The sequence below is a fragment of the Sipha flava genome, unplaced genomic scaffold (assembly GCF_003268045.1).
Source record: "Sipha flava isolate LNK unplaced genomic scaffold, YSA_version1 199_pilon_pilon, whole genome shotgun sequence".
NCBI classification, from domain to species: domain Eukaryota; kingdom Metazoa; phylum Arthropoda; class Insecta; order Hemiptera; family Aphididae; genus Sipha; species Sipha flava.
Window position 1 is genome coordinate 758,314 of NW_020272782.1, and position 24,191 is coordinate 782,504.

General features: G+C 27.3%; 3 protein-coding genes across 5 annotated transcripts; 2 read left to right on the plus strand and 1 right to left on the minus strand.

Annotated features, from left to right (window-relative positions):
• The first annotated feature begins 3,314 nt into the window (after window positions 1–3,314).
• Window positions 3,315–4,074, plus strand: LOC112681927 (nuclear factor related to kappa-B-binding protein-like). Its single transcript, XM_025552294.1, has 2 exons — window positions 3,315–3,776; window positions 3,877–4,074. The coding sequence occupies exons 1-2, from the start codon at window positions 3,414–3,416 to the stop codon at window positions 4,072–4,074; spliced, it is 561 nt and encodes a 186-aa protein (XP_025408079.1). The 5' UTR covers window positions 3,315–3,413.
• Window positions 4,075–4,181: 107 nt separating this feature from the next.
• LOC112681923 lies at window positions 4,182–5,023 on the plus strand. The gene is made up of 3 exons (XM_025552287.1): window positions 4,182–4,315; window positions 4,386–4,502; window positions 4,809–5,023. Exons 1-3 carry the CDS (start codon window positions 4,232–4,234, stop codon window positions 4,962–4,964), a joined length of 357 nt encoding a protein of 118 aa, XP_025408072.1. The 5' UTR covers window positions 4,182–4,231; the 3' UTR covers window positions 4,965–5,023.
• Window positions 5,024–10,455: 5,432 nt separating this feature from the next.
• Window positions 10,456–17,770, minus strand: LOC112681919 (ubiquitin-conjugating enzyme E2 Q2). Of its 3 annotated transcripts, XR_003148444.1 has the most exons (8): window positions 17,027–17,770; window positions 16,839–16,943; window positions 14,182–14,418; window positions 13,960–14,119; window positions 11,654–12,045; window positions 11,484–11,550; window positions 10,834–10,948; window positions 10,456–10,763 (listed from the first exon to the last, which is right to left on the minus strand). XR_003148444.1 is itself a non-coding variant. In XM_025552285.1 (7 exons), exons 1-7 carry the CDS (start codon window positions 17,186–17,188, stop codon window positions 10,917–10,919), a joined length of 1,131 nt encoding a protein of 376 aa, XP_025408070.1. In that variant the 5' UTR covers window positions 17,189–17,770; the 3' UTR covers window positions 10,456–10,916. The 3 variants fall into 3 exon arrangements, 2 of the variants coding, with proteins under 2 accessions (XP_025408070.1, XP_025408069.1); XM_025552285.1 differs by having other exon boundaries at window positions 10,456–10,948; window positions 11,678–12,045; XM_025552284.1 differs by having other exon boundaries at window positions 10,456–10,948.
• Between the last annotated feature and the right edge of the window lie 6,421 nt (window positions 17,771–24,191).

Sequence of the window (24,191 nt, forward strand, 5' to 3'; positions counted from 1 at the left end):
TCAATGGAGGTACTGGAACGGATCCAGCGTCTCATTGTATGGGGGCCCTTTTGAAAAAACAACCAACTAAAATAAACAAAATGTAAATTTTAAATGTATCGAATAAAAATTACTACTTTTAAAAGTAATGATTTAAATTGTAGCACACCATCGTGCATCTCAATCCACCGTGTTTGACATAATCCTTTTAATTTGTGATTCAAAGTACAGAAGAATCCCGCTTATTACGATGCCGTATACGACGATATTCCGGTAAACGATTCCTAGCCAAGTACCTATTTAGTCGGTTTTATATCTCACGTAGATAATGTTTTCGTAATCCGGATACAATGAATTTCAGATATAACGATCTGATTCTTTAGGTCCCTTTAGATCGTTATAAGCGGATTTTACTGTATGTTTTAAAATAAATTACCGTTTTGCAGAAAATTAAAAAATGCAATAACTTTTTTCAGTATGCTGATAGTATTTCTGACAGAAGCTACTTAAGATAAATAAGAGAGAGAAATATTTAACGCATTATTGAAACATGGACATCCTACATTACATCCTATACAGCCATTGGACATTCTTTTAAAATTGCAGTTATGGCACCAATTTATTTTTTAAGTCATTACACTGCATCCATCAGTTCCTACGCCTACATGAAATTTCGAATTCAGTCAAAAGTATTTTAAAGTATCTAATACATTATAACCATTATCAAATCCTGTTAGTTTTGACTCTACAAATATAATATCATTCACATTAATCACTAATTGGGAGGGTGAGATATAATAAGTAATATTTACATTTAAATTAATTATCGTGATAATACCAAAAACACAAATAAAGGACTTTATGTTTCATCCCCTCTAAAATCATTTATAGCATAAAATTGTGTACATTTTTGAATTGTTAATAATAATATGTGGCAGACTACTGCGCTCCTGTGTGGGCCAGAAGTGCGCATTGCAAGAAGGTCGACGTACAGTTGAATGAAACTATGAGATTAATAACAGGCACCGTGAGATCTACTCAATTAGATTGGTAGCAGGTCCTGTCCAATATAGCCCCTCCATATCTACGCAGACAAGTCCAGACTTAGTCAATGTTATTGAAATTGAGCAACTACCAAAACTTATCGGTACAAATAAACATAGTAAACCATCCACCTAAGATACTTATATTCATAAACCTTATATAGAGCATGGTACTTATATATAACATGGTTAAATAAATCAATAGAGGAGATGTGGGCAAACAGATGGTCAAACACTAATGCCCGAAACCATTTCCTAGTTAGCGTCCCTGATAACAGAGTTCCAGGCTTTGAACTAAATGGACAGTCCTGGGGGTCTATTCTCAAACGTATCGAACCACGCTTTGGATCAATAGTTGATCGAAAACTACTTTGATTTCGATTGATAACAAAAATACTATTCTCAAACCGCTTTCGATCATTAGTTCGATAGGAATATTCGACAATATACAACGATAGTGAATTTGGTGTCGAAAACTGTTTTCGACACACAATTTTCACTGTAATCAACTAATTTATCAGTTTTTTCAATTTATTGTTCGTACTTGTATCGTATTTAGTACTATAATCTATAATTAATAATTAAAAGAGTATAGTTCGCGAACGATAATGAATGTTTAAATATTTATCATGGCATTTGATGATGATTTTGAGATTTACAATATAATGCAAATTAATGAATTAGAAATTCAAAACGAAATTAATATTACTAATGAAGTAAGACGAGTTATGAAACAAGAAGATCCTTTTGGTAAGTTTTTATTTTATATATATATATTTAGTTATAAACAAATATATAATTGCTTATATATTATAAAGGCTTTTTTATGTATTGCTCGAAGTATACGGAACAGCTGCTGTTCTCCACCCCCTAAATCTCTCTGTAAACGTCACCGATATGTATGCGTTATTATGAAATAACTCGTGTACAGGGTGCGAGCGCTATAAAAACATAGTCCTCAACGCGCATTACGATCGAATTCTCCGATGGGCGGTCGATCGTAACCCGTAATACGTTTCAACTTCATTTTCTGACTTGTTTTTACCTGATACGCGTACCCGCAGTACATTTCAATGTCTCTGGATTATATTCAATCATCGTCGGCATAATCCGAATAAATATAAAAACAAATAATTTTGATAGCGATATTTTTGATTTATAAGTTTAATGATTTTTACGAAGAATTACATTATGTTATATTGATTATATCGCATCCTTCGTAAGCTTTACGTGGTAATCACGATAGAAACTTTTAAGAACAATACTTGTACAATTGTATAACCATATTGATGAACATTGTACACTCGCATTTATCCCATGACACGTTTGACAGTCGATACGACATTACTCGTCTGAATGTTGCCTAATATTAAACAATAATAGATATTTGACTACCGTCAACGGTACATTTTACTTCGAGGACTATTCAATTCTACCATAATTATATAATGCGTATACATAGTTAAATAATTAATTCTTACTTGAAAAATCAAAAATAAATCCGCAATGTACATCATCATACATACATCATGTTAGTGCAATAATTGTTAATACACAAAAGACTGCTAATATTTAAAGCTTGATGAATTTTAAAAAAATTATAAAAACATTTAAAACTAGAATTTATTAATTTTTGATAAAATGAGGGGTTTACAGAAATTTCTATGAGGGATACAGCTCCCACATAATAAGGTACATTTTTTTATTTGTTTATTTATTTTTTTTAACAATAAATGGATGAAAACCTTAAACAATGTAATGTGATAGTATAATACAGATAATACCTAATTGGTGACACACTTTATAAATGTATACATATAAAAATATATTAAACTAAGGGTCATACCAAAATATTAAGATAAATAATAATGAATAGAATAACTACTATTTTATTGAGGGTAGTTAAAATGATAAGAACATAAAAGTGTAATGATATTTTACTTAATAATATAAATTAGATACCAAGTAAATATTAATAACTAGCAATCATTTATTTATTAATCAATTTATTTAATATTTTAGTTATATCTTTTATCCGCATTATTTTTCTAAATAATTTACTATTGGTAGTTTTTTTAATCAATTAACATGTTCGATGGAAAGTAATTATGTAAAGTAATTTATATAGAAATATTATTTTATATTTTATTTTTGTTTGTGATTTATTGAAAACAGATTTTAATACTTAAACAAAAAATTTCAAAGTGTCTTCTGAACTACTTTTTTATAGCCAATATTTTATTTATAACATTTTTAAAAAAATTGAATATTACCTAGGTAATTTAAAAATATAAATTGTTTATGAAAATTTTATGTTAGTATTAACTTTGAAACTAGTGATTGGTTTAATATTTTTTATACTAATTTCAGTAATTATATTTTGACTCAATAATGTCGGGGTATAATAATTATGAAAATTGGCCGCAAGAATCAACTTCAAATACAGATGAAGAAGAATTGTCGTCTCCTGAAATTGAACAGGATGATAGTGACGACGATTCTGAAACATCAACATCTAGCACGAGTACATCTGCATCCAGTAGTAGTGGTAGTAGTCAGTCAGGCTCTGATTCTGAAAGTACTAGTACTGCAGATGAAGACGAAACTATATCACTCAAAACTGAAACTGTAGTGGCTAATAAAACTGAGCTTAGTTTACCTGTTGGAATGTGCGAAGATGAAGAAGTTTTCAAGCAACTTTTTTCTGTTAATTCTTGGGTATGCTTAAGTGACCAACAAAAGCAACATTTAAAGGTATAATTGTGTAACAGAAACTCACCTTTATACAAATAAAACTTATAAAAAATGAAATTAAGTGTAAAACATACTAACATTTTTTTTTTTTTTTTTGTAGAATTTTCTTCCAACTTTTCCTGAAAATGATTTAATGGAAAAAGAAATCACTTTAAGAATGCTTTTTGGTGGTCAAAGTTTTCGATTTGGAGTTAATCCAATTGATGATTTTCATGACAAATTAAAAAATGGATATTATCGTCCTGATATTGTTAAAATGAAATCTTTGTTAAGACGTACTCTCAAACAAAAAATATAGGTATGGATTATTTAAAGAAATATTTTTTAATTTCTGTTAATGTACTTAATTAGTGTTATTAATTGATGTTCCAGAAAAAAATCAACGTATTAACCGTTTTAATACATTAAAAAAATTACTCTCTGAACGTCTAGATTTGTCTAAAATTGCTTTGCCTATGAGTAATCATTTTGATCCAACTGAAGATATGTATAGAGAAATGTTGTTATCTTATAAGATAAAACAGAAGAAAATTGAACAAGTATATTTTTTAAAACAATTTAATATTTATGACAGGTATAATATTTTTACTTATTTTTTTTTTATTTAAGGAAAAAGAACAAATAAGACTTGACCTAATGAAAGAACAGATAAAACCAGCTGTTTCATTGGGAAATGAGAAAAAGAGGTCAGCAACTAGCGATCGGTCTCGAGTGAAACGAACAAAGGTTAGTAAACAATCAGCACAATCATCTTCATCTTCATCTTCACAATTAGATGTAAAATTTCCTGTGCAGTTGGATGGATTTGATAATATTACAGTAAAACAAGAATCAATTGAATCAGAACCAATTAGTATTCCATTGATTAAAAAAGAGGTATTTCATGAGCCATCTCCAACTACACCAACATCACCACCACCGCCACCACCACCTTCAACACCTATACTTGATTTGATTCAAGAAGAATCAATTAAAACCAATTTAGATGCCATAAAATTAGAACCAAAATTAATTATAACTGATATTGTTTAGACGGAAGAAGAAATAGTACAAGAGAGGCAAATTGAAGTTGAACCTATCAGTTTAACGGTTGATGAAATACTTATGGCAGAAGAAGGTCAGGCTGCTGCAGCGATGTTGTTAGAGATAATGAGTGATGTGGAAGAGAAGTATAATAATTCGCCATAAATATTGTCATCACCTTCATCTACACCTCCACCATCTGAAAACAATTTAGAGTCCAAGTACAGTCCACCTATTTATCACAATAGTTATAATATAAAATATTATATTAATAACTGATTAATTTATAATTTAGTACGTTATATTGTATTCTGTTAAGAAATTATATCAAAAATTATATTTAATTATATTTGGAAAAATCATTATTTATTTTACACGATTTCTGTTAGCTGTTATTATTAATATTGTAATGTACCTGTTATAATAATAATACATAGTACATTATTATTAAATCATGTAACTGCTATTCTCCATTACTACACCGTTGTATTTTAAATTCTGAGTGAAATGTGGAATGTATTGGCTTAAATATGATGTGTTTTATTTTGTGTTTGTGTACACAATTTCAACCAAAATGATAATCACAATTATTAAAGATTTTATATAGAAAATGTTGTCTAGTTGGTATGTTGAAGAGGTTGATTACATAATTTCTCAACAGTTTTTAATAATTGAGAAATACTGACGATAAGTTATAAAAAAAGGCAACATTTATGTACGGTATATTTGACAAAATAAAATATAGGTACGTATATTATTTTTCTTCGTAACTCGAAAAATAATAATCGTAAATCGTTTTGGTTTAAAAAATTATCTTGAGAATTTAACAAACATTTTTTCAAATATATTTATCACTACTTAATGAGAAAAAAAAAATTGAAATTATTTTCAAAAACAATTTTATGAGCCCCATGCATACTACGCACATTCACCACAGTAGATTCGACCCAAGTTCACTGGCCATGGTTTCACTCAAGGGCTTGACCTTGCCATCAGTACTAAGATTCGTGAAATACATTTTCATTTTAACTTCGCACCAATTGTAAAATTAAGCAGGTGGCATATATGCAAATGATCGAAATACAGGAGACTGTTTCGCACGTTCTATGACATTTGCAATAGGTTTATGCACATGACGCAGAAGTAAAGTACTGGGAGGTAACATAATGGGTTACAGTTCGGGATTGTATCAACTGAAATTTTAGTCATGGACATTATACGAAAATTGAAAGGTTAAACATTTTAGAATTAAACTGACAAGACAATTTTTAAAAAATGATAACTTTGATAAGCAACATACGTTATCAGAAGAATAAATTTGGGAAAAAAAAAATAGGTATATTATACCAATTTTTTTTTGTTAAATATCTTACGTTTTTTAATAAATATTTTAGCAAAAATAAGAACATAAATATTTACATATTTTGACTTTTTTATTACATAAAAATCTACACCCTACTTACAATAACATTTTAGTGATTTAAATTATATAGATATACATTGATGTAAAGGAAACTTTTTAGTTGGGTCCCGAGATATTTGATTGCTTAAAAAAGCACGATTTGGGTCCGCGGTTCTTTAATAATACTCAAATTAGGTCCATGGTCACATTTGATACTACGTGAATTGGGTCCACGGTAGGCGCGGATCCAGCCTACCATAACGGGAGGGGCGGATTATAAATAAGTATACTCTATGAGTCGGCTGGGGCTGGCCGGCTGACGGTTATCGTCGATCATACAGTCACAATAATATTGTTTTTATCGACAATTCATTAATTTATGTTATAAAAATAAAAGACGAAAATTTGTAATAATAACAATACATTATAATGTTATTACGTAAGATAATGCAATTTAATAGATAATATCATGGAAAAAGCAATGATTTTTTTCGTCTATCGAATAGTGTATTGAATATTACTTTATTCGATGATCAACATTCGAAAGTCGTTTGAGATTACGATGGATCGAATATTCTGTGTCGAATGAACTTTTATGATCGAATAGTGTCAATCGAACTATTCTATTCGATCATCACTTTCGATGCGTTTGAGAATAGGCCCCCTGAACCGTATAAGAACTGGGCAAGGTAGGTGTAATTATCTATTACAGAAATGGGGCATGACCGATTCTCCGTTGTGCGAGTGCGGCCTAACACAGACTATAAGCCATATCTTTGAGCAATGCCAAAGAACAAGATTTGAAGGAGGGTAGCAACACAGCATATATGTGGACCAATGGCGATCAAATGGCTAAAGGAACTTGATATTCTACTCTAACAGCTTTGTTTAAAGAACATGTTCAATTAACATTTTCTAATCGGTTTTGTTTTATTTTGTTTATTTTATCCTTTATTTTATACAATTATTATTGTAGTTTGATTTCGTTATTAGATATTCTGTTTTATTTTATCTTATATTCTATATGGTGATGCCCGTTTCCACCAAAAGTGTATCATTCCCTTTTCCACCAATATCCGTTTCCACCAAATGAGATATTAACCACGTTTTTACCGAAACCATTGTATACTACGCTTAAATTAAAAGCTATATCACAGAAATAACTTTATTTAACATATACTATTAATTCAATAAATGTAAAGGCATTATATAATATATACAATATAGGTTGGAAAATGTTAAATTTTATTTAAAAAAATGGTCAGATATAAAAAAATTAAAAAATAATATATTGTGATATACGATACCTTAGTTATGTAAATTGTAACTATATATATGTAATTAGTTGACATTTGTTAACTGATCCAACAAAAAATTTAAAGTTGTTTAGTACTAGTGTTTAATTTCCACGTTTACTTTCGATAACTTTAGCCATCATAGAACTATAAATTTTAAAATTTACGTTTTATTTTAACACACACGCAGTTGTAATGCACTATTTAAACTGTGCCATCTTTTCACTTGTTCATAAAATATTTGATTATTTAGATATTATAATGGTTAATAGGCATAAAAGTACATGCATAAGTACGATAACGGTTTAACATACAATTATATACAATAAATGTACAATGTACATTGATTATATTGTATTTATATATATTTTACATCAATCCGAAAAAACTTATGAAAAGTATAAGTATTTTATCTTATTTAATGGAAACGGATATTGGTGGAAAAGGAACCGAAAGATACACTTTTGGTGGAAACGGGTATTGGTGGAAAACGAAAAGGTCTACTTTTGGTGGAAACGTGTTACACCCATTCTATACATATACCAACTTATTAATTCTGTAATAATACGAGTAGCTCATGCCGAGTGTTATATGCATAAATAAATAACTTTTCAGGGGGGGCAAACTTAAAAAAAATTTTCAAATTTAAGATAAATAAAGGTTTAATATTATTTCAAAATATAAATATAAATATGCTATTATTTATATAATTAATATTTTCATGGTATGTAATAATTAATTAAAAAACATTTTAAGTAGATACTGGAAAAAAAATCGAAAAAAATATAATCAAATGTTATTCGGTATCGGAAAATAAAAATTGTAAATTTCTTCTTTTCATTCCAAATAAATTAATGACATCTTAGATGAAATTATTTTTGTTCACCATTTCACGATGAGTAATGTTCAATTTAATAAAATATCCGTTAATTACTTAGGTAAAGGAATTTTTAAAAAATTTTCTAGGAAATAGGAAAGAAATTTATCACGATTGTAACTTTTACTTATTGCTAAATATTGATTACTTATATAATTATAGGTGAACATCTACCCGTATATATGATGGTTACAAAAAAACCATTAATCAGTAGGGATAGCTTACGGAGTCAATTTTAAATTATCAGTATTTTAATTAGAGCTGATTTAGGTAAATGCAATAAAAAATATAAATATATGCATTTATTTTATTGAAAATATGCAATGAAATATACTATATAAATATTATTAAATAAATACACTTTCCAGGCATTTTTTTAAAAAAAACATGAAATTTTCAAATATCCTCCAATAGCCTTAAAAGTTAGATATTTTGAAAATTAAATAAATGTAATTTATATAAATAGGTACATGACGTGTAAATAGAAAATTTGTATAACATATATTACTTAAATTATTTAAATAGAAATTAAAATTTTCCAAATAAATAAAAACCAGATGTAGCAAATTTGCTGTTAAACATAATCAAATTAAAATTTACTTAAATGTATAAAGAACTATATTGAAGTATCTTTTTTCATAATAGCAGTACGCACTTCGTTATCAACTAAATGAAGGATTAAAAATATAAAATAAATATATTCTATGCCATATGAAACAAATATTTTATGACGGGTATCACTCAGATACACGGAATCCGATAGGCAACTAGCCGTATCACTGTTTATAGAATATTTTACGTTTTTCATTTTGTGTATATATTTCATAAAAAGAAATAACTATTAGTTTTAATATATACTTATACATATCAAATGCAATAAGCCAATAATGATGGCAATAAAATGTATTTTTTTTTTTAAACATAATTACCTGTCGCATACTCAAAAAGTAAAATATCTAAAACAATAATTGAAACAGTGAAAAGTATTTAAATAGCAATTATCTGGAGATCTGGTCATCAAATATTCAAATACTTAACAAGTTACAAGACTTCAAATAAGATAACCAAATGTTCTTTAATTATTACCTGTACATCATTAAAAAAAACATAAAACCATGTTGAATATAATACATAACAAAAATTATATGAACAAAACATTAATATCACTTACATTTCCTCCCTAAAATATAAGACGCAGTAACAGGATAAAATTAATTGAGAAGTCTATAACAATATAGAATTACAAGAGTTCACTTGTAATGTGGAAATAATTACGACATTTTTGAACAATTAATAATTTAACTGTTAACTTATTTAATTATATCACTTGAAATAATTGACCATAATCAGCAATATGAATAAACAATATTTATAAATGGACTGGAGGAATTAACTTCTTTTTTTTCTTACAACAAAATATGTATTTAACTAAATTATTTGTTAATAAAACAATATTTTATATTACGATAAACTGTATTGAAAATATAGTTACAGCTCATTCATAAAACGGACAGTAGTCCAAGTGATGCAGTCTCTTAAAAATAATGAATATGTACAAATCATACATTACAATTTTTAATACATACATATGCGACACAATAACTCGCAGCATATGATCAAAGTATAAACTTTAGTTACGACAAATTCAAATATTCATGAAATAATGCCTCACATTGTACTAATTTTTCTTAAATTATTACTAGTACAGTACATATGTAAATTCTTACTATTTCTTCCATTTGCCAATACAAATTATATAAAATTAAATTAAGTAATATAATTAACATTAAATTTTACAAAAAAAAAAAAAAAACTCTGATGAATCATGTGTGTATATTCATTAAATCTAAGAAGTATACAGACATAATAAATCACGTGACTTATTCTTTATACATTATACTATATATAAGCAGTAAGAGTAATTTTTTGAGCATTGCAACATAAAAATATATGTATAAATTTATAATATGCCTTAGATATTACTATCAATTTATTGTAATATATACTTTTTTTTTTTTTTTTACAAAATGGTGTTAAAATTAATAATATTTCTAGTTGAATAAGCAAATAGTAACGCACAACTTCAGTAACACATTCCATGTCATTTATTGGTAAATAAAAAAAAAAAATCAAAATCCTTGTTAAAAACATGAAAAGTAATCACAGTAAAATAAATATATGAACATAGTTGAACTTTAAATTTAATTTAAATACAAAAAAAAAAAATATATCAATACTTAAAATACAACCAAATTAAACCAATAACTATACAAGTTTGACTTGTGATAGTTTAATTATGTCACGGACTTTTAAGTCCAGGCGGAAGGACTGGACAGTTGAACTTGTATATAATTAGTTTACCAAATTGATGTGTATAAAAGTTTTATTTTCTACAATCATACAAAGTAGCTTAGCAAAATAATTAACGTACAATTCATACTGTAAAGGAGAAATACGTACTCTTTTTACAAATGATACATATAATTTGATATATTTATTTTTTAAGGAATGAAAAATTCAGGTAGTGCAAAGGCTTTTAGAACTTAACCATCTTCTTTAGGGGGGGTAAACCAACCTAAAAATAAAAAAATTAAAGATATAATTAAAAATATTTAATTACAATGTTTATATAAATAAAGAAAATTTAAATTTAGTAAACCATAATAATGTATGTGAGAAGTAATTTAATATAACCAAAAAATAATTAATACATTACCTTATTGATTATATTAATTCAGTAAAAATACAAGGTAACTATTGTTTCATTCATGACTAAATTATACAACCTACTAATAAAATAATAAACCACTAAAATATTTAAAAAAAAATACCTTAAGTGGTAAATTGTGATTAATATTTATAAATTTACAATTTCATTACTTAATTACAAATTTGATCAGTAAAAAGTAAATAAAACACATTAAAAACAAGAAAATCAATATTTCAAATCTAATAAAAGATAATTTCACATATAATATAAAACTAAAGGAATTAATCAGGTATCATAGTTCTAATAACTTTTAGTTATTTTAGGTAAAAATCATTATTTTGATATGCATATTAATCATTTCAAATGTAATTATTAAGATCAGTAAACTGAAATTACTTACCATTTTTTTCATGTATTTGCACAAGAGATTTAAATGATTGCTGTGCTCTGGCTAATGAATACTGACCCTAATTTAAAAATATAAACATGCATTTTAGATTAAGTGTAAATCATTTATTTTTTAAAATTCTGCAAAAGCACTATGTATAGTTATAATAAATTTGAACATACTACTGCATATGTCCCATGTGATACCTGGTTCATTGTTTTTGGCACACCAAATTGGATCCTGGCTTTTCCTTTCACCAAAGTAGCTGCAATTTGCATAATCACTGCTTCTACTGTGTATGCTGAGCTCCATCCCTGTTTGGTTAGTAGTTCCATACAAATTGCTCCACCAACTAGGACATAGCCACCTTGAATAATAGGATGGACTACACGTACAAATGGTGGTTCAAAGGGATATGTCTCTTTGAATGTTATATTTAATAGCACAAAGTCTTTTCCTTCTTTCTCCTTCAATTTTTGTAAATCATGATATAGAGCAGAATCTGGATCAACTGTCATAAGTTTTATATTCCACTCATAAATGCTGTCACAGACAAGTTCTACACTGTACATTCCTAAGTAATAAAATATAATTATTATAATAATTATAGTATAAGTATATGATCGATATTGAGAAGTCTTATTATAATAATTTGTGCAATAATGTAAAGATGAATGTAGCTTAGTAAAAAATGTTATACAATTAATTAACAAGATTAAAAACCAGAATCATCATTTAATTACCATTAATATTACAATAAATGATATTTATTTATAATTTATTAATGAAACTATAGTGTATATATATATTATAAAGCTTTAAATAGCATTTAGAAACTGTAGAATATGTGAAAAAAATATTACATAAAAAAATAATATGGAAATATGAAAAATAGTTTACTTATAAATAATTATAAATAAATGTATTAAAATTTTAAAGGTCCTAAAATTCTTCAAATTACTAAATTTTTTTAATTTAATGTAATAGTAAAAATTAGAAAAAAACTGATAGTACTGACTATTATATTTAATATTAGTTAATAATATAGAAAATGTCAATAAAAAAAAAAAAAAAAACAATAGTAAATATATAATGATTTTAGTTTTGATATTAAATATTATTGGATTAAATATCTTTAGGAAATTAAACTGTGGAAACACTTTAATATATGAAAGTTTATATTTATTATAATTAAACTAAAACTAGCAACAATAAAGAATTTGTAATTAATAACATACATCCTTTAGTTATTTTATTTTTAAGCAAAATGATTTTCTTTAAATTTAATACATTTATATTTTTATCAAAAGATTTTTATTAAAATAACACAATGATAAAATAGAAATATTTGATATAGGAACATTTTTCAAAAATCATTACTCCTTTAACTTATAAAAAAAAATGTTTTCTTTGATTATATTCTCTATTTAGCATATAAAAAATATTAAATAACACATGTTTATAACTGCCCTGTTAAAGAAAATTGTTGTAAATTTCCTACATGCCATTTTGAGTAAAATTCATTTTAATGATCTGTAATTATTGGTTGTTCTATTTTCATAAATATAATATTTTTCAAAGTAAAATATATAATTTCTATTAGTAAAATACCTGATGAATACAATAGAACTATTCAATTTTATTTTCAAATTTTATTTTATTGGAATATTCTGATTTTGATATTTATACTAAGAACGCCATCAATTATTTAAAATTGTTTACTAAGTAAAAAAAGCCATAATTCCAGTTACCATTTTTTACCTAGCATACAAAAATGTACTAATCACTAAAATATTAACCAAATATTATAGAGAAGTGAACCAAATATGTCTGTGGTGAATAACAGTGTACAACAGTGAAATCCCAAACATTATCATTTATCAGTAATTTAAAATAAAATTTTTTAGATATGGCATTATTTCGACATGTTTCCTAAACAACAATGCCGTAAATATAGATTATGAGTAAAGTACTTAGTAAAACCGCCGTATATGATATAAGATAATGGCAATCTTTTTAAGCAATTTGCGTTTACGGCATTTTTGATAAGTATCAATAATATTTAATTACAATTGTGGCAATATCATCTTCTTTTAAAGACCTATATCTGGATAAATAATTAGAGTTACGGCATTTTTACTTAAGAAAATCGTGTAAAACTATTATGTTATACGTAAGAGAATACTATCTCATTTTATTTTTTTTCAAATTACGGCATTTTTTCTTTGTATACGTATAGTACATGTTCACTATTATATAATTTATTTTAAATAAGATTTTTATTATTAAAATTAAGTATCGTATATACCTTTAAATATACTTAGTTATTGCTTGAAAAATATAATAGATATGCTAACTATGAAATTTGGAGAGTATTTATCGCCTAATATAAGTAAGAATAAAATTTTTTGTTGTTTTACAACTTAGAAATAATCTATAATGGACAAATGTTATAAGCTGACATGGACCAGTTTTTATTAATTGTTACCTTTTTTAAAACTATCTGATCTGTATATATCTCTAAGCTCCTTCATCAAACGGTCAGTAGCTTGAACAGATCCTGTTACAGCTCCTTTTAAGTAATCCTGACGCTGATTCTGACGTAATCTTTCCAATGTTTCCAAGTGTTGAATTTCCATGTCATCAACCTAAATTGATTATTTAAAAGAAAAAATTAAAAAAAAAAAAAACTTTGATAAGAATATCTTACTTGTTTTTTAGTAGATTCTGGAATAGGCTCTTCCATTTCAAGTTGAATATACTCTTCAACTTCTTCTTCTTCATCATCATCATCATCTTCTTCATCTGTAAGTTTACTTGAACAAGAGGTAGAGGTTGATGCCCCAGAACTGGAGGGCATTTGTATCAGTCTTTGTAGCTCGGACGGTTCAGATAAGCAATATGTACGGCAAAGTTCACTAATCAATATTCCAACTTGGTTGATTACCTATATAAATAATAAGAAAAAATAATGGTAAATTATAGTTAAAAAAGGTTAATCATATAACAAATGCAATCACTACTCTTAAAATTGAAATTGTATATACAACATAAAAATAAAAGTACAAATAAATAATATTCATTTATATCAATTTTAGTTATTTATTTATCATTAAAAAAAAAATAATAATAATCTTAAGTGTAAACAGTAACAAACATTTTACTGTATTTTAATAACAAAAATTACTTTTATATTAAAATATACTCATATAAATAATAGCTGAAAATGACTATAATAGCTAACATGACATGGTTAAAGTCAAATCAAAATATAGATGACTATAAATATTAATTTTTTATAAAACATTTCATAGGTAAACCAACTCAAAAAAATAATAGCTACTATGAAGTATCATGAGATAATATTACATTATTTTAGTTTTTACCTTTAAATGTCAGAACATAATATTTAAATTCCTATTTAGAGCTGTTTTAATATTGTTTAATCACAAAAATAATTTATAAATCATACATGGATACATAATTATTACATAATTATTCAAAACAAGTCAACAATAGTTAATAATGCTTTTCTCTTTTTCCATAGGGGGGTATCATATTCATTCATACAAATGGCAATAACCACATGTTAAAAAAAAGACATAAGTATTGATTGCAATTATGATTATATGACCCTATAACATTATAAAATCATCATATTATATGTTCATATGTATAAATAAACAATTTTAACAAAATAAGTTTTTTATACAATTATCTAAATAATTTATGAACATTTAAAATATATTTTATTCAATTGAATATTTTGTATACAACCAAATATTATAAGATAATACCTAACAGAACTTAATTGATAAATGAAATAAAAATAATTAAAATCTGCTTGTTTTCAAATAAAATTATGTTTTGTATGCAACAATGTATAAGAAAAATGTAATAATTAATTTTGTATTCAGATATAAAATAAAATTCAGTGAGCTCCACTTAATGTGATAACATTGGTTAAGGTGATTTAGATTCTAATAACCGGATGAATCCATAAAAAAAATGTTTTTAATCATGATTAAAAAAATTATATATATAAATATTATTAATAATGTATCTTTTTCTTCGAGTTTCATATTCATTAACGGACATTGGCAATCATGTTAGCAATTTGATCTTTATTAATGGCTGTTTGGAATAAAGATATCATAGATGTATTGAACTACTCTCTGAGATTGTCCAATCAAGGAATTTGAGGTCTTTCATAGTTACTTTTTTCAATTATTTTACACTGAATTATATTAATTGTAGTAGACTATATTTTTTAGGATGTTGCATAATATATCCTAAATATTGAAATGTTTGTGATTTTATTGTTTTCACTACTTCAAGATCTTTATTCATTCATTCTAGTACATTGATATTAGTTATGTGATTGCACCAATTAATTTTTAATATTTCGCGGTGAATTCACATCTCGAATGCTTGAATTTGGTTGATAAAAATGTTTGATATATTCTGATTCAGAGGTTCAAGCTTAATTTATACTGTATATTTAAAATAAAACTAAAATAAAATAAATAAATAATTTTAAATAATTTAAAAAAAATTAGAAAAACTATCTATTTTCAACTGCATTTAAGATTATTCTAGTATAAAAAAACTTATCAAAACGAACGAGGACATTTTACTTTTTTTTTAGACTAATCTTTCCATTTTCTTGACATTTAAGAAAAATGTTTGATCACATACCACAATTAACTAAAAGAAACAAGTACACGACATACAATACATTGTTACATTGATAAGTTTAAAAATAAAATGGTTCTTAGAAATTAATCAATTTGATAAATACCCTAAAAATGGTAAGAATGTTCATAAAATGTATTAAATTATCCGGTAAATAATGAATTGAATAAAAGATCAGTTTAATATTAGTAACATACAATGTGATTTGGGATTTTTATTTTTGATTCCAATAAACAATTAATTCTATGAACTAGTGATCACATAAAATGAAACTTACTGTAGTAGCAAATAAAAATATTTATCATCCACCAATAAGAAAAAACATTTATTAAATATTTTACTTAATACAAAAGTTATCTATGAAAGTAATGTGGAAATATTTAAAAATTTGAAACAATTATATTAAAATTGATTGCAAATAATAATGGAATCTAATAATGATTGTAACATATGCTTGTTACGTTAAGGAGTATTTTCTAATGTATGACAATACATATTTTAGACATTGATGAGAAACATAGCAATCAGTAGAATGACGAATAAATAAAATTTGATAAAACACATATTTGGTTTGTTCGCATGGGAACCCAAAGGGCATCCTTTTCACCAATCAACATAAAACTACGGTTTGGTAGTGGCAAGTGATAATCAGAATTAGGTGAAGGTACTTACATGATTATTGTGACCTGTGGTCTCACCAAGTTTTTCGATGGCATTGGTCACTTTACTATCGTCAGTGTCTGCAAACCAGACAGGCGGAGTACTGGGATATGTTTCCTACGCAATTGGTGAAAAAAACAAGATTACAATAACGGTAGATGATAAATGAAAAAGTAAAATAGTACCGAAGAGAAGCTTACCGTGATGTTACCAATGATCTCGAACTGGCGACCTGTGGGTCCGACAAACTTGCATATCACCTCGTCGACAGTGGCCAAGTGCACCTGGAACCGGTCGTGGTCCTTAGGGAACGTCGCCTCGATCACTTTGATCTCTTGTTTCAATACGTTCAGACAGGCCATGGTCGATGGATCTGTCGGTGGCGGAAAGAAAAACGATCACCTACGGTCTGCTGACCACTGCTGGCGAGCGGCTGGTACGGCGCTGGACACCGCGATCGGGCGGGATCTGTGAGTGCCGACCGGTCGGCCACGGACCATGTCCAGTCGGAGACGACGCGGGACGGATGGCGCGCGGCGGGCGACGTACGAACGGCCGAGTTGCTGCGACAACGACGGGCGTGCAGAGTGCGACAAGAACGACGAGGCGGTGCGTACGCGTTCTACCGTCTACGGTCCGCTGCGGTGTGCGTGCTGTTGTCGCCGTTGCGCGACGATACCCATGTTACGTTAATGAGTTGACGATGACGATCGGTTCTCACGCGGTTGCAGCGACCGTACCGCACGGGAAAAAATCGTAAACCGAACGAAAACAAAATAAAAGAAACGTGGGACAATACTATGTTATAGATAATGGACCGTGTTATTCGTGTGTACGAATGTACGTGCATGCATATGTGCGTGCGTGCGCGCAAGAGCAGTATTATTATTTATTATTATTACTATTACTATTATAGTGCTTTCCCGAAAGAAAGAATCCGCGATCAGATGGTGGCAGACCGCCGCATCGGTACTATAGTGGCCAGTGGCGCGCGCAGCGGTCGTGGTCGTAGCGGTGACGGTGGCGATGGTGGTACCACTCCTACAGTACCGCGGTCGCTAACAGTATAACGGTCCGGTAGAGTGAGCCACCTGCGCAACGTAATAGAAACGCGTTCGGTAATCCCCGCCACGCACGCCAGTACACCTGTATTATAGTGTGCCCGTGTACACCTGTACGGTTCGTCCCGTTCCGACGGTCGACCACCTGAACCGCTCGTCCCGTCGGTTTCCTCATTAGGGTGTTCGGATTTTTGAAACTGGCATGCAGTGGCGTTATCTAATGTGCAATGGTTTTGTAGATAAAAATTATAATAATAAAGGTATATTGATATTTTACCGAATTGTTTATTTTAAATATTGAGAGAGATAATATGATAAAAACAGAATCAATGCTTAAAAATAATATATGGCTTTAAAATAATTCTTTTATAAAAACCGGAGCATCCGAGTTGGGACCCGAGTACTAGGGGCTAATCCCAGGTAGTGTACTAGTTGGGTCCTGAATTATTTTAGGCATTACACTATTTCCTGAATTTTTTTTGGTAAGTACTACATTATACTAACATTTTCCTTCTCGTTTTAACAGACTTAGGACCAGGGGTGGATCTAGGGGGAGGTTCAGGGGGTTAGCTGACCCACAGTTAATATTTGTTGACAAAATTGGCCTCTTGGAAATTTTTTGTTCTTTTTAGACCTTGATTTGGACTCTTGGATAGTTGGCCCATCGGAGTTACTTGAAAAATGAATGCCATGTAAATTCAAAATTTAAAATTTTTAAATTCATAATTTATATTTTAAATTATATCGTTTTAGTAGAAATTTAAATAAATCATATTTTATTCCGCACGTTTGTTGCGCTGATAAAATTAAATTATATTTATTAATCGTAAATATGTCATTATCGGTGGTATCACTAATTCTAAAATGTAATATAAATATACTTATGCGCTTTTATGAGCATATTGTGTTTTTTTTTTTTTACAAGGTATTCATTTATAATTCAGTTTCATCCCTAATAAATGGCCCCTTGAAATGGTCTGACCCACAGTTCCCCGACTCTGGATCCTCCCCTGCTTAGGACTGTCTATGATGTATTTAGACCAAAGGTATGGTTAAAAATGGTTTTTATAGTTTTTTTTTTTTGTTTTTTAGTTTCTTTTCCATTGAAATATAAATTATTAGAATTGTGTTGGTAAAAATATTAAAAATTTTAAAACCATTAATTAATATAAATAAAAATTAATGGAAAAGAAACTAAAAAACAAAAAAAACTATAAAAAACATTTTTAACCGTACTTGTGGTCTATAAAGATCATAGACAGTCCTAAGTCTGTTAAAATGTTATTATAATATAGTACTTACCAAAAAATATTCAGGAACTAGTGTAGTACTTATAAAAATCCGGAACTCAACTAGTGTAACACCTAAAATAATGCGGGACCCACCTAGTATAGTACCTAAAATAATTCGGAACCCAAATAATGAAGTAATTTTAAATTCGGGATCCAATTCGGATGCAGTTATAAAAACGAAAAAATCCGGATTGATTCATAATCAATACACAGCTTAAACTATGGTAGCTAGTAACTTGAAATGTTCAGAGTATGTTTATATTAGAGTGTAGACGTGCATTAAGAAAATATTTTGAATAATTTTGATTTAAAGGGATTAAAATTGGCAAAAACCAAAATTTAAGTAACGAATTTTTTTTAGGTTTTATTTTTTCTAATTGCCGTCTTGCTGACCATATTGAAATGATCAGAGCTATTTCAGTTACCTTCCTATCAATGAAATAATTTAGAAGTATACAAAATCGTAGTAGCTTCGTATCAAATCAAACCTACTGAAAATCATAAAATAACGCAAACTATACGAGCGTAATAATCCAAGAATTCGGACAAATAATTGACTGCATGTTAAACTAGGTACATGTTACACATGTAATTCTTGTGATATTTAAGAGTATTATTACACACGCACAATTAATGAAAAAAGAGTACCCTCCCATTTGCATATGCTGTGGAGTCCCTCTTACAGTAAAACATATTATCACCGAATGTAACGCACACAATATGGAGAGAATTAAGCAGCAGATATCTTATCACCTGGCAGAATCACTAATCCCCAAACCAGACAATATCGTCAAGCTCTGCCATTCCTCACAAATACACACCTCATCAACCTCCTGTAACCAACCTGCACCAATCTATTTGTTTATTTTATGTATTAAGTTTAGTTAAAAAAAAAAAAATTGTAACGTCCAATGGCCATAGAAGCCGCGGATATATTATATAATAAAAAAAAAAAAAAAAAAAAAAAAAGAGTATTATTCTTTTATATTATTCATTAATAATAAACTTTCATATAAATCTACTTTTATATGTAGTTAATTACTAGTATATTTAATTCAGTTTTGATACACTGTTTTAATAAATAAAAAAGATTTATAAGGGCTCGAAGAAAAAATTGAATACAAATATAGATAATTGTTTTTTTATTTTTCAAGAGTTTTATATATTATATGTATTAGATAAAGTTTTATTTAAAATGTTATTTTGGGTGATTTAGACTTTAAAAGACATTGATTCCATAGCGAGTTACACTTGATAGTTATTGAACAATCATAATTATTTGTTCGCGGAACAAAAATAAATAAAAGAGTACTTTTCTATTCGCTGTGCTTAGCAAAATAACATTTTTGAATACCTAATAATTATTAATAAATTATGAAAATAACAAAAAAACGTAGCCAAAAAAAATAAATCATGGTGTCATGATGAATGCACTGTTACTAATTTCCAAGCCTGGGCATTAACTAGTTGATAAGTTAAAAAGTAAGTTAATTTAACTTATTAACTTAACTTATTTCATAAGTAATAAATTAACTTAAGTTATTAACTTAATTCATTTTCCTACAAATTAACTTGAAATTAAATTGTATTATTTTTTCATTTGATTTGCAAGACCAGAAAAATATTTTTGTATAATACCGCATTCGATAACAAGTTTAAGGAATTTAGAAAAATATAAAAATAAAAATGTCGAAGAATTTTTAGATGAGACCATAATATTTATCACGGTATTAACTATTAATAGGGGTCCCACCGGTCTCCAGAAAAGTACTCAACCGTCTTTAGACTATTGAGTAAAAATAGCCATGCCACCAATGAATTACATTACCATTGTCATAAAAAGTAGTCGTAAATCTATAATACAAAGATAGGTACATATTATCATTGACTAAATAATTATTTATAATAATTGTACTCTATTGTTAAATATTATTGAATAAGAGAAAAAATTTAATAACTGATAAACATTTTGAGATGACTCTTTTATTGAGATTCAATTGGTATTTTGATTAATCTGTCCATTGTATTGTTTTATTTGTTATAGATTTTAATAAAATGAAAGAATCTTTTATATTTAATTTAATTTTTTGTATCAACTGTATACAGTATACTGTATACTGTATATTTCCTGTGTAGTTTTATAGTTACATTTTTAACTGCAGTAATTATTTTTAGTTTTTATACTATTATTGAACATTAAAAAGAATACTTTTTTTGAATTATATTTATCATGTGTGATTTGTATGAAAAATTAATAAAAACAAACGATACATAAATTACCATAAATTTTGACATTTGAGTGCTTAAAAACAATAACAATAAAGAAAAGTATATTTTTCTACTCTAATTAGAGTCTAATAAGATTTTTCTGCATTTTCATTATCATTAACGTAAAATAAGATCTACTGTAAATTATTTATATATATATATATATAACACATAAATCAGTGCTTAATTTAAATATTTATTTATTTTTTTATTATTAACTTAATTTATTGATAGAAGTTAAGCTATGTTAATCATATTTTTTAACTTAATTTTTATCTTAATTTATGTAATTCTCATGTACATTAACTTAATTGTTAACTTAGTTGAATATTAACTCAACTAACTAAACTTAACTGAATCAAAAATATCATTAACTTATTCCCAGCCTTGCTAATTACCATCGCCACAATAATATATATGAGAAGTGTGACAAAATATATTAAATGTGGCTCGTGCGAGAATACAATGTCAGTCTTCAGTGAACCGAAATCATTGCTCGTTTCACATCCTTGCCGCACAATATACTATAATATCAGTTTACTTTACTATCCACGGACGTCAAACTTCCATTGAATAGCCAAACAGTTTCTTTGCATGTGTAAAAAAAAAAATAAACTATTTTAGATAAGATAAACTTTTTACACTTCTATTAAAAGACAATAATTGCTCTAGGTCCAGAACCTCAATGCTTTAGTTATGCACCATAATCCAATGCCACAAAATTTCAATTTAATCACATTACTTTTTAAATACACAACATAATGAACTAAAAATATATTTTATCGAAATAAACACGCCAATAAACCATAGATTATATTGTGATATTTATTTTTTGTATTAGATCACTAACCTACATGTAGGTCCACAATGCTCGACTTGGTAAAATTAAAGTAGGGGGACTCTGTTTGCTTAAAAAAAAAATTGCGTTCCCGAAACTTGTTAAGCGTTATAATTATAACGTAATAATAGTAGGGGGACGTTAAAATTTCTAAAAATTAGTAGAGGTACTCTGTCCCCCATGCGTCCTCCTTCAAGTCGAGCACTGTGTGTCCAAAGATAAAACAAAAATTCTCGAATTGTAAAACACCACACACTCGAACTAATCAATCAAATCAAATGTAATTAAAAAAAAACACATTTTTAAATTAATATCCAAGTTATTTATTAATTTATTTATCGTATGATTAATAATTAATATCCAAGTGTTATCATCAAATACATAGATACATAAATAATTCAAATACAATTATATTCGTCGAAAAAATACGGCGACGATAACAGAAGAGAGTCTAAACACAAAATTGAATAACGCACCTTATACCTCGTTTAATTCAGCCAGCGGCGGCTCGTATACATGTATAACAATAATATGTATAACTTGCCATACCTAATTAAAAATTATTTATTCATAACCTACTCAAATAAATTTTTCTTCATTTAATTTTCAGTTAAATAATTAATTCTCTACATTTATTTAATAAATTTCAATTTTAATTGCAATATTATTTGTTTTTTACTATTTTTTTGTTTCGCCTATATGAGTAGTTTTTAGTCGATGCATAGATTACTTCGATAAGGATTTTGAAAACTAATTTGAATTCGTCATAAAGTGTTTTTTAGATCGACACCCTCACATTTTTTAAATTTTGTACTTAACATACCCAAAAATTAATTTTTATGCTTCCAATTTATTTAATCCTATTTTAAGTAATTTTGGAAGATAAAATCAAAAAAGTGGGAAAGTCGATCTAAAGAAGACTTTACAACGAATTTAAATCAGTTTTCAAAATTCTTATCGCATCAATAGATCAATCGATACGTTTGAAATATAACACGGCTAAATCCCTGTATTGCGCGTATAATAGTAAGAGAAAGGAAATCATGGCTTGCAATCCCCTTAGATTAAAATTTTTATTATTTTGATAATTATTATTGATTTAAATTTTAAAAATTAATTTAAATGAAGAAAAAATTATTTATTAATAAAATTAAATGTATTGAGTTTAAATTTAAAATTGAAAAACTGTTAAGGCATTATTTATGAACGGTAAAAATTGAGTATTAATGATTTACAATTGATTTTAGTTATTTCTAAATTTATATTTATATTAATGAGACTACTTAATTATTCCTTTGTGTTAAAAATAATAATAGAATAATTAAACTTATATAATTTTTTTTAAATTTAAATAAATAATATTCATCAAATAAAATAAATCAATTTTCCATTTTTTAAACCTCATTTAATTCTTTAAAATGTACCTAATTTTATATTCAATATATTTTGCTTCTCTTTAGAACTAAAAAAATTTTTTTTTACCCAAAATTTCATGCGGAAGTCACAGACCAGTTTTCATTTTTTTTTTTTTTTAGTTTTTTGAAGTTTGAAAATGTAATTATAATCAAAATAATAAAGGTTTGCATTCATACTACTTATACTACTTACATACTACATACTTCAGACGTAATTCAAAAATCCATAAGCCACTACCAATAGAGCATCCAACACCAGTTGGTCATCCGCGACCAAAAATTGTAATCAATCAATTACAGGTTAAGCATTGGACATCGTACCATAATCATCAAAAAAGTGATGGAAATTTTGCAAAATAAACCATTCCGTTATCAATAATGCCTTATTACTAACATTTTATGGTAGGCAATATTTCAGTGGTACGGCGACCAATGTAACCGTGGTAATATTTTTACGTTTAAGAATTGTTTTTTTTTTTTTTTTTGTAAAA